Source organism: Ochotona princeps, chromosome 14 (assembly GCF_030435755.1).
Source record: "Ochotona princeps isolate mOchPri1 chromosome 14, mOchPri1.hap1, whole genome shotgun sequence".
NCBI lineage: Eukaryota > Metazoa > Chordata > Mammalia > Lagomorpha > Ochotonidae > Ochotona > Ochotona princeps.
The window spans coordinates 41,887,796-41,900,203 of record NC_080845.1 but is presented as its reverse complement, the minus strand read 5'-3'; the positions used below and the strand labels follow the sequence as shown (position 1 = coordinate 41,900,203).

Sequence of the window (12,408 nt, the reverse complement as noted above, 5' to 3'; positions counted from 1 at the left end):
CAGGCTACAACACCCACTGGAAAATGCCAAGGAGAGGCGGGCCATGCCAGACCGGTTCACGGCACCCAAGCATCACATGTGAGACCCAGGAGGGGTGGGGTAAACCCAGTAGTGGGGCTGCATGAGGCTCCCATGTTGACCACCACTCCTACTAGAGAGCGTGAGATTTGGAATGGTGGAAGACCAGGCTGGGCATGGCTACAGCACCTGTTGGCCTCACATGAGCTGGATCAGGGGAAGCTAGTCTGGGTTGACTGTCCCTACTGGTACATGCACAAACCAGAGTGGATGTGGGTTGGTTGGGCGTTTGGAAAGCTGGGTGTGGCTTCTCCCATTTATCTTTTCCCTTCCCCCAGATACAGGAAAGAAAAGGAAGAAAATGCAGAAATAGTGGTCTCACCCACCTTCCTATAGGCTTTGACCCTTATTACCCTAATTATCTATGTAAAAATCATCAAAATCAATCAATCAATCAATAAACCTAAAAAAAATAAAGTAAAAGTTTTTTCAACTTATTTTAAAAAATTTTTAGTTTTTATTGGAAAGTCAGATATACAGAGAGTAGGAGAGACAGAGAGATGTTCTGTCTGCATATTCACTCCCCAAGTGGCTACAACAACTGGTGCTGAGCCGATTTGAAGCTAGGAACCAGGAGTCTCCTCTAGGTCTCCCATACATGTGCAGGGTCCCAAGGCTTTGGGCTGTCCTCAACTGCTTTTTCAGGCCACAAGCAAGGAACTGGATGGGAAGTGGGGCGAGTGATATTAGAACCGGTGCCCATATGAGATCTCGGCACATGCAAGGCAAGGATTTTATCTGCTAGGCTACCACACCAGGCCCCCTTTAGAGGTTACTGACATAGGTAGATGACTTTCTTGTCATATACTGAAAAAGTGAATTATATGAGTGTAATTCATTTTATTTTTATGAATTAACATTGGAATCTTGAGTAAATTCTTTTTTATTACTGTTAGAGTTTGATCTGTTTACTTTTTATTTATTATTTGAAAGTCAGAAAGATGGGGCATAAGGAAAGAAAGAGAAAGAGAGGGGGTAATGAGAGAGAGAGAGAGAGAGAGAGAAAGAGAGAGAGAGAAAGAGAAATGGAGAGTGAGTGCCTATCCTCCAGAGAGAGAATCTATTCAATGATTCACTCCAAAATGATTGCAGTAGCCAGAACTGTGGCAGGATGAAGCCAAGGGTTGGCAATCAAATCCACCTGTCACATGCAGGTGGAAGAAACTCAATATTTCTGATGCATCACTAGGTATCTTCCAAGTCAATGTTAGCAGGAAGCTAAAATCAGAAACAGAGCCAGGTCTCAAAGCTAGACGTGCATGTATGAGCTATTGAGTGTCAACTAGTGTCTAAATCAGTGGGCTGTATATCCACTGTTGATTTGCTAAACCCTATTATTGTATTTTAATTTCATGTTTCTAAAAAATTCTTATGATTTTATTTTCTGATTTCGTTATCAGAGTTGATTTTTTTATTGCTTTTTTTTTTCAAGAAAAGATTTACTTAATTTATTCCAAAGCCATATTTACAGAGAGGAAAGACAGAGTTCTTCCAAACACTGGTTTACTCTCTCAACTGCGGCAGCAGCCAGTTCTGGGAAATTGAAGCCAGTACCCGGGAGTTTTTTCCATGTCTCCCATTTGGGTGGCAAGGTCTCAAACACTTGGCCACCTTCTGCTCCTTTTCCCAGGTCATTAGCAGGGAACTGGATTGAAAGTAGAGCATCCAGGATCCAAACAGGCACCCAGATGGCTGCTAATATTGCAAGTGGCCGCTTTATCCATTGTACTGCAATTGATCATCCATTATTTTATGCTTATGAAATGAATTAGCTTTCTAATTTTCCCATGCTCTGGTCAAATAAGAACATATTATGTCTTTTTGAATAATTTTACAATTTCCACTTTACTATAGCTTCAAGATATCAGCAAGACACTATATTGCACTTCACATACTTTAGATATAATTTCTTTCATATGTTAAATCATGTCAAAAGAAGTCTAAGAAACAGTTCGAAAATCATTTGTATTGGGGATGCCAGATGCACTTCCCTAAAATAATATTGTCTATTTTGAATTTTAATTTTTATTTATTCCAAGAACAACAACAAAAAAAGAACAAGTAAACAATAAAGGCTGGAAATCAGATAAACTTTCCCTTCTCACAAAAGGCCTATAAATGAGAGGCTGGAAACCACATGAGACTTTAATTATTCTACAGAAGTTGAGGATCAGGAGGCTAGTTTGAATTTCTGAACACAGGAAAAAGAAATAGACTTTTATGTGCCAAGTGTTTTTAAGTTAAAATGGTTGTACTACCATCACATAAACTTGGTGAGGATTATTTGCATTAGTTTGTACTATGAGCTCAGAATCGAACCTGGCACTTAGCAAGTGACTTTACATGTTAGAGCTTTTATTATAGTGTACTTATTATGCTCTAACATATTAAGCTTGTGAACAAAAAGTGAGGCAATTCTAGGAGAAGCACCCAGGGACTTTTCAGTGCCTGTCAGCTGCTTACAAAAGGAGGCAATTACCATTTCCTGGATGCCTGAGTCAAGTATGTCACAGAAAATATCCCTCAGAGTTGTGGATAGAATCATTGCTGCTTGGCACACACCAGCTTGTCTGCAAGGATTGTCTTACATAACCAGTTTCCTGGTTGTCTTGCATTCCAGGAGCTAAGTTTTTGTCATAACACATACATTCCCAACAGCCAGGAAAACCCAGTGCTCTGTGAAGGGAAAGTGGGTTGGTCTCAGGCAAGCTGCCAGGCTGCGGGTGGAAGGGGACCTCGGAGGGTTTCCATCTGATCAGACAACTTATACTCAGTTTTCTTTTCACTTATTACATCATCCTTATTATTACTTTTCACCTCCCTCCCCACTCAGGATACAATTCTGATGATGAAATAAAACTAACTGTAGTGTGAGTTTTAAGGATGTGGGGTTTTGCTTTGTGCTCTTTCACTTTGAAGAAGAGGCTGAAACTGCTTCGCAGACAGGAAACCAGCACAGAAAACCGGCAGTACAGAGTGCACATGCTCTTACAGGGAACAGAACATATTTTTATTATGCTTTCAATGTGTCACTTACATATGCTGTTCCCAGTCCTGAGTTGAACCACTCTTATATTAGGGTTTTCCAGAGAGACAGAAACTCTCTCTCTCTCTCTCTCTCTCTCTCTCTCTCTCTCTCTCCCCCCTCTCTCTCATGAGAAAGAAAAGAAAGAGAGTTTTATTAGGATAATTTCCCCATACAATCGCGAATGGTGAAAAGTCCCTGGAAAGGCTGACAAATAAAAACCAGAGAAATGAAACACTTTCAGTCTTCTTAGATTTGTTAAGATTTGTTTTGTGGCATTGTAATTTATCCTGGGGTATGTTCTACAATCATTTGAGAACTGTGTGTTCTTTTATAGTTAAATGAAATGTCCTGTAAATACGTCAAATGCATTAATTTGAAGGTTAGCTCAAGTCCATTAGTATCTTATTTCTGACATTATGGCTTGAAAGTGATTGTCGAACATGATATTAGGATTCCCTCCTGTATTTACTTTGAAAGTTTTATTAACAATAAAATTTACTAGCTACTATGTGATGTTTATATATATATATGAATCTGCATATATATATACATGCATACACACAGTATATATACACATATGTGTACTGGTCAAAATAGAGCAATGAATATTTTCCCCTTCTTTGATACTACTTTGTGCTTTGAAATTTGGAGCTACTTTATTTTGTTGTTCACAAAATATATACTAGATTATTGTAAACAATTGTCTACCTAGTATGCTTGGTAACACTGGGAACTTATAATCTAATTCTTTTTTTTTAAGATTTATTTATTTTTATTGGAAAGGCAGATATAGACAGAGGAGAGACAGAGAGGAAGATCTTCTATCCATTGATTCACTTTCCAAGTGGCCGCAATGGCTAGAGCCGAGTCAATCCAAAACCAGGAGCCTGGAGCCTCTTCTTGGTCTCCGAGTTGGGTACAGGGTCCCAAGGCTTTGAACCATCCTTGACTGCTTTTCCGGGCTACAAGCAGGGAACTGGATGGAAAGCGGGGCTGTCAGGATTAGAACTGGTGCCCATATGGGATCCCGACACGTGCAAGGCAAGGACTTCAGCCATTAGGTTACCACACCAGGCCCCTTCAATCTAATTCTGGTTGATAAACATTATCTACCCCCACTACCCTCCATCTCCCCCTGCATACAATAATCAGCATGCTGTGGTTATATCTTGCTTTCTTTCATAGTATCTACTAATATTTTCTTAATAATTTTGGTGCTTTGATATTAGCTTCATTGTTATATAGCTTTGATATGCCTACCTTTTTATGCTCCTTTTGATTATCATTTTCAAACAATATCTTTTATTTTCCCTTTATGTTCAGTAATGTGTGCTTTAAAACAGAAAAGACTCTTTTACAGGTAGAATAAAGTTGGATTGTAACTTTTTTTCTTAATCTATTCAGCTACTCTAGAGACTTACTATTTATTTTTATTGGAAAGTCAGATTTACAGAAAGAAGAAGAGATAGAGAGAAAGATCTTTCATCTGTTGGATCATTCCCCAAGTGGCTGCAACGGCTGGCGCCCATATGTGATCCTGGCAAATGCAAAGCTAGGACTTTAGCTATTAGGCTACTGCATCAGGCCCCACTCAGCCACTCCATAGCTTCCATTTTTAAAATTTTAAAGATTTATTTATTTTTATACTTTGAAGACCTTATGTTATTCCGTAATGGGGAGGGAGAGCAGAGAAATCTTTCATTTCCTTAGAATGTGTGAGGAAGACATTAAGTATAACCTATCAGAAACATAACAGGTAATTCATAGACAACAGACTCGAATCAGCATTAAACAATTGTTAAACTACAAGGACATATAGGGGGAATCAAGAGCGATCCTGACAACCTCTTAACAAGAGGTCATATGCATAGAGCGGGGGGGGGACCCCAGAGTGGAGCACGTGGACAGGAGGAGGCTTGTATCCCAACCCTGGAGACTCCCGGATCCTCACCAAGGACTATCAGTATGAGCACCAAGGACTACATCCCAACAGCCAAGGAGCCAATTGGAGTGCCTTTGGAGGCCCAGAACTCCAAGGTCACCCAGCCCCATTTGGATCTACCACATGGGATGGAAGAAGCACAAATCCTTCCTTGCATGATCCAAGACCATTGGAACAACAGCCAGGAGCCCTGCATGGTTTGCAGAAACAGAAGAACAGTAAACTTCCTTCGGGACTAGGGAGAGGAGCTTCTTCTGGTCCTTGCTTAGTTCCAACACTAGATCCCCACTCTCTCTTGCAATGACCATCAGGGTTGCTCTGGAGCCCCCCCCCCACAAAAAATAGAATAGATATTCAGAGAAATACAAGGAAAGCTTAGAACCAAACAGGGAACGGTCAGCGTGGATCCCCATATACCTTACTAGGTAGGACACAGAGATTAGTTACTCCTCACTAGGGTATCGAAGATTTCTCTGCACACCCCTCCTAAAACTGTTCTAGCACCTCAACTGTTGACAAATGCCTTGATAGAGTTATCAACCAGTTTAGACTATCCTAAAATCTGCCAAGTTCAGCAAAATTAAGTGTCAACAAAATAAACTGCTAAATACTAAAATGAAAACAGAAGCGAGACAGCTGAATAGTACCCTATAGCCACTTTGAGATGTATAGCAGCCGGTTCTGTGTACAAGCAAAAATTGAAGTTGTCAATGAAGTAGTCACAGGATATGGATAAGAACTTGCATTGTTTTAATATATTGATTACTCAATACCATGTCGATTAATTCCATAATGTTGTAAATTGTTGTTGATGTTGTGCTGGGGCTTCTAATTGATTGGGATGATATTCTGCCACCTTTACCTTTAGACCAGAGATGGTCTCCCCAAGAAACTGTTGAATTTATCTGGACAATAAGATGCTGGACTCTATGCTTGGTATATGTTTGCAACGAAAGAATCTTGACTTAATTTGAATTGTAATACTACAACAAGGTGGAGGAATCCACCATGGGGGGAGGGCACAGGGAGGGGTTGGGGGAATCCCAGAGACTATGAAAATGTGTTACATAATGCAATGTAAAAAAAAAAAGATTTATTTATTTTTAATTGAAAGGCAGACCTACAGAGAGAGGAAGAAACAGAGAGAAAACTCTTCCACATACTGGTTCACTCCACAAATGGTTACACCAGCTGGAATTAAGTCGATCTGAAGCCAGGAGCCAGGAGCCAGGAGCCAGGAGCTTCTGTGTCTCCCACACATGTGGCAGGGTCTCAAGGCTTTGGGCTATCCTATACTGCTTTCTCAGGCTGTAAGCAGGGAATGGATGGGAGATGGAGCAACCGGTATATAAGCCAGTGCCCATATGGGATCTTGGTGCTTACAAGGTCAGGAATGGCTAATTGAGCCATCATGCAGGGCCCTCTATATGTTTTAATTCACAAATTCTGTTAACTTACATTTAAAGTAATTACTGGTAAGTAGAGATGACTTACTAGTGTTGTTGTTAATTGGTTTGTCATGGTGTTGCTGTTATTTTGCATCTCTTCCCCTCTGTTTTCGTTCTTGCAGGATCTTATGCAGGAGTAAGCTCACATCCCTTTCTCTTGTGTTGGTTATCCTACAGTAGGGTCATGCTCTGGGCTTATTGCGAGACTTACATAAAGTTGTCTATCATGTCAAACTGATAACTTAGTTCATTTAATTATGAAAGATCTTTCCCACCACAATTTGCATTTTTTACATCCACAACACATAGACTTTATGATTTTATAGCACGTTTTTGTAGTTATCATTATTTTAATGCATTTCTCATAATTTTTATAATAAAATAATCAGTGAGTTGCACACCATCATTACAACCTTACAGTCATCTGAATCAGGCTGTGTAATTAGGGTCACAGTTTTTTCCTTTTGTATGTTCTTATGTTACAATTTGTTATTTTTAAGTTTCAGCTTGGTAAATTCCCATTAAACCACAGTAAGAGGAGCCTAATTGTGGATATGAGCCAATACCTGCAAAGGATGCTGGTGTGGCAGGCAGTAGCTCTCAGGGTGAGATTCACTCTGTTACCTGCACCAGCCAACACACATGCCGGTGGATGCAGTGCCTGGTCAGTTCTCCTTGCAGTCTGATCTCATGTGAGCTTACGGGAGCTGAGTTGTACCCAAGGGAAGTGCACCACTGGCCCGATCTTCATGTACACCACTGTGTGCTGTTTCTTGTCTGGGTGACCCCAATCCCCAACCAGGCCTTCCCACAGCCAAGGTTTAGGCCCGTGCTGGCATGTGTTGTGGCATAGCTCAGCCCATCCTGCCTCCCATCCAGCCTCGGGCACACTCATGGATACTTTGGCTTAGCTCAGCACGACCTCTCCCTGACCCTGCCCTCACATGTACTGCAGGCCTACCTCTAGCCTTGGCTTTCTAGTCCGGGCTGGTAACACAAGGAACAATCAGACAGAATATGCCACACCTGAGTTGCAGTTGCTACCTATGAGCTTCCAGTAACTGTGATGCTAGGACACTGTCACCTCATGTATCCATGGATAAAGGACGTTTGTTTCCAAATGTCTACCAGTCAACGTCAGGAGGATAGCTCTGCTCCTACGTTGAATTCCTGGCATTGCCCTGGTTTATCTTCTGAGCAAAACTCTCTTTTGTTCACCTTTTGCGCCTTCCCGTGTGAATTTGATTTAATGATATTCAACCTGATCATTTTATGCTTCTTTCCCGACACCAATGAAATACAGAGAGTAGGAAATCTCTTTATGATATCCAGCTCTGTCCGCGTAGGTCAACACATAACCCTAGGTGTCCGGATCCCCAAGGAAGTCTGGGCTGGAGGCTCCCAGCTGCGTGTGTGCAGCTGGGGCAAGTGTGGCCAGCCAGGCTTGAGGTTTGGGATCTCGCTTCATCGCCCACTGCCATGCGGTGGGCAGATCTTGAGCTCCTCTGGGCTTGAAATTGGAGAAAATGGAGCATTTCCTCATCCACGGCCACCATGCTGTGGGCAGATGTCGAGCACGTTTTGTTTCTTTCCCGGCATGTTGTCAACTTTCAGTACAAGCAGAACTGTGTTTGTTTCAGTCATCTGAATTTCTGCACAGAAAACCCACAAACTGTCACTTGCATTGTTGGCGTCCAGATATGCACATTTAATAGGCTGAATGGGGAAGGAAATACATGTTTTCATCCATCGGTCAATTTGGTGTAGAAAACCAGTGTTTGGACTTTGCTTCTGTCTGTAGGAAACACTTTCATTTGCTTAAAAACATCATGTCAAGGAACGTAGAATGTAGCACAACTGAAAGGCAAGTATGTTTCATAGACTTTAATATAATTGAAAGTGAATATCTGCAACAAAACAGTTAAATACTGTCAATGTGACCACAAAGAATAATGATATAAATAAATAAAGTATAAAGATATAAATATGAATGCAGAACTCATGAAATAAATAGATCAATAAACTTCTAACTAAACAGACAATAAATAAGATCAGAGCCCTAAGAACTGAGCGATTTCAACATATTCCCTGAAAGGACCGACACAATATTTGGTGAATTCACTCAGTAGGTCCAACAACTTAGGGAAGTATTGAAAGACGCATGTGCAAGTAGTGAACTCATGATGGCTGCGGTTCTCCATCCTGGCTTCTTAGGCTTTCTTGTAATTTGATTGTTGAAGCCAAGGCTCTCAGGAGTTCCATTCTGACAATCTCCCAGGCACAGTCACTGTGTCTCTTCTCTTCCAGGTAGACATGGATTCCCTGGAAGTACCTCCTGAGGGCCAGTGTTGGGCTCTCAGTCGTCAGCACAGAGTCTTGCCGTGCCCTCCCCTGCACCAGGCAGGCGTTCAGGTCTTGCAGCTGCTGCTGAAGTGCGGTGTGCAGTTCTGCCAGGAGAGTCTTGTTCCAGGCAGCAGAGGCCTGCTGGGTGTGGAAGAGGTTGTAGATCTGCTGCAGCATCTTGTGGGGGACAGGCGTGTCCCGGGTCTTGTGGAAGTGGCTTGCATTCAGCACGTCCCGGGGGAATCGGAAGTCTCTTCTGTCCCTCAGACACAGACCAGGTGAGATTGTCCTCATCTGGACCAGCAGCCCCAAGGTCATCCTGCTGAGCTCGACAGAGTTCTCAGGCAGCTCACAGCCCAGAGATCCAACAGGGCCATAGCTGCACAGCAGCAGGGCTGTCAGCAGAGGGAGCAGGTGGGCCATGGGGCGATGAGGATGGTGCTGGCCTGGCTGAGCTGGAGTCTGGCTGAGCCTAGGAACCTGGGTTCTCTGCAGACCTTCAGACTGTGCTCGCCTTTAATATAGCAAGAGCAGATTTTGCTTTCTGGACAGTTCTCATCTGTGCTGTTGCTTCTCTTTTTTGTTTTCATTTGTATATTCTACACGTGGACTGATAAAATGACATCAGGCTCATCTAGGACTTCTTGCATCACAAGTTTCATTTTCTAGTAAATTTCAGACTTTCCCCTCCTAAATGAGATAGTCTTACTTTGAACATCCAAAATTCATTCTGGGTGCCCAAAAATTGTCCATGTGTCTGTGTATTGTTTTTCTAGATTGATTTCCTTTTGTTGGGAAGTCAGATCTCCAGAGAGGAGGGGAGAGAGAGAGGAAGATGTTGTGTGTGCGTCTTCACTGCCCAAGCGGTGCAGTGTCTGGAGCTGAGCTGTTCGGAGGCCAGGAGCCAGGGTCTTGCTCCAAGTTGCCCACGCAGGTGCAGGATCTCAAGCATCTGGGCCATGATCGGCAGCTTTCTGAGGCCCGAGGCAGGGAGCTGGAATGGAAGTGTGGCGGGCAGTCCATGGATGGATGGCCATATGGGATGTCAGTGCGTGCAAGGGGAGAACTTTAGCCACTGGGCTATTGTGCTGGGTCTTCTGTGTCTTCATATTTACATAAATGCTGCTCTTCATACAAAGACACATTTTTAACCTCTATCTTAGGATGCATCTTCTTATTCCGTTGCTTAAAATTTTTGTTTTGTTTGTATATTTTGCGTAGTTGGGCTAAATATGCGTAATTGACCCCACAGGTGGAATGGGGTGCGTCAAGGCACAGAAGAAGATGTGCACACATATCCAATTACTTTTTCCTTTTTTTCTCTTGGTTTCCTGGAGAAGTAAAGAGAGGGAACTGCTCCTCGCTGTCAGACTATGTCAGGACCCATTGACAGGTTTGGACACTGTGGCACCGTGGTGGGGAAGAGATTTATGAAGTGCCTACCTAAGTGGTTTTGATAGTTCTGAGAGATTGCCAGCTTTGTTGCAGCATGGTTGAGGCAAGAGACAAGGCCTATTGGCCCAACAAGTCCACCTTTGTGCCTGCACACACATAGACACTTGCTGCACAGTTTGGTGGGTGAGATGTGCAACTTGTTGTCTTTTCATCCTGTGATGAGGCAGTGGGTGTCTTCTGAAGTGCAGGCCCCGGTCTCCCAAGGATTAACTCCACAGTTTAGCTTGTTTCTCAGAGCATAACAGGATTGGTAATTTTGGCCTGATACATCTAGCCACTGGCTTAACCGCAAGTTCCTGCTTCCTATTTGTCAAGTTATCTGCCAAGGGATTGGATAAAACTCAAGGGATTTAGGGTGGCCACTAGAGGATTGGATAAACACTGGGAGGAACTCAAGGGATTTAGGGTGGCCACTACTGGGAGGAACTCGAGGATTTAGGGTGGCCCCTTGAGGACTGAATAAACACTGGGAGGAGCTAGGGAGAGTATTAAAGAAAGCCTGGAGTTGCAATAAAGATCAATCTATCAATCTGTCATCGATCGGCATTCGGTGTACTGAGTGTTATGTTGTCTTGTCTCTCTGCGTGTTGTCTTTTTTGTAACCCTAGTCCCTCCACTCAGCTCGGGGTACGTGGCGACGCGGGTGTTGCCAACACTGAAGAGGCAGTGATTTTCTTCTGCTGGTCTAGATGAGCTGGAGCAATGGAGTCATGACCACCGTGTGCATCTGATCATGTCGTGCACTGTGCAGGCGTCAGCAACTCAGGTATGCAAGCGCTGACACATGCCCTTGGAGGTGGGTCCATGTATCTTGTGCTTGTCCGTGTGGTTGGAGTTTTGATTCTGGTGATCTCTTTGGAGAGTGCCCCAAGAAGCTTTGCCTGGGGCGCCTTCAGACTTGACTCTTGTGCACACCAGTGCTCTCAGGGTGAGATTCACTCTGTTACCTGCACCAGCCAACACACATGCCGCTGGATGCAGTGCCTGGTCAGTTCTCCTTGCAGTCTGATCTCATGTGAGCTTACGGGAGCTGAGTTGTACCCAAGGGAAGTGCACCACTGGCCCGATCTTCATGTACACCACTGTGTGCTGTTTCTTGTCTGGGTGACCCCAATCCCCAACCAGGCCTTCCCACAGCCAAGGTTTAGGCCCGTGCTGGCATGTGTTGTGGCATAGCTCAGCCCATCCTGCCTCCCATCCAGCCTCGGGCACACTCATGGATACTTTGGCTTAGCTCAGCACGACCTCTCCCTGACCCTGCCCTCACATGTACTGCAGGCCTACCTCTAGCCTTGGCTTTCTAGTCCGGGCTGGTAACACAAGGAACAATCAGACAGAATATGCCACACCTGAGTTGCAGTTGCTACCTATGAGCTTCCAGTAACTGTGATGCTAGGACACTGTCACCTCATGTATCCATGGATAAAGGACGTTTGTTTCCAAATGTCTACCAGTCAACGTCAGGAGGATAGCTCTGCTCCTACGTTGAATTCCTGGCATTGCCCTGGTTTATCTTCTGAGCAAAACTCTCTTTTGTTCACCTTTTGCGCCTTCCCGTGTGAATTTGATTTAATGATATTCAACCTGATCATTTTATGCTTCTTTCCCGACACCAATGAAATACAGAGAGTAGGAAATCTCTTTATGATATCCAGCTCTGTCCGCGTAGGTCAACACATAACCCTAGGTGTCCGGATCCCCAAGGAAGTCTGGGCTGGAGGCTCCCAGCTGCGTGTGTGCAGCTGGGGCAAGTGTGGCCAGCCAGGCTTGAGGTTTGGGATCTCGCTTCATCGCCCACTGCCATGCGGTGGGCAGATCTTGAGCTCCTCTGGGCTTGAAATTGGAGAAAATGGAGCATTTCCTCCATCCACGGCCACCATGCTGTGGGCAGATGTCGAGCACGTTTTGTTTCTTTCCCGGCATGTTGTCAACTTTCAGTACAAGCAGAACTGTGTTTGTTTCAGTCATCTGAATTTCTGCACAGAAAACCCACAAACTGTCACTTGCATTGTTGGCGTCCAGATATGCACATTTAATAGGCTGAATGGGGAAGGAAATACATGTTTTCATCCATCGGTCAATTTGGTGTAGAAAACCAGTGTTTGGACTTTGCT

The 12,408-nt window shown here is 43.7% G+C and overlaps 1 protein-coding gene across 1 annotated transcript; it reads right to left on the bottom strand.

Annotated features, from left to right (window-relative positions):
• Nucleotides 1-8,674: 8,674 nt before the first annotated feature.
• On the bottom strand, nucleotides 8,675-9,262 carry LOC131481820 (interferon omega-1-like). The gene has a single exon (XM_058672158.1). The coding sequence runs from the start codon at nucleotides 9,260-9,262 to the stop codon at nucleotides 8,675-8,677; it is 588 nt and encodes a 195-aa protein (XP_058528141.1).
• Nucleotides 9,263-12,408: the final 3,146 nt, after the last annotated feature.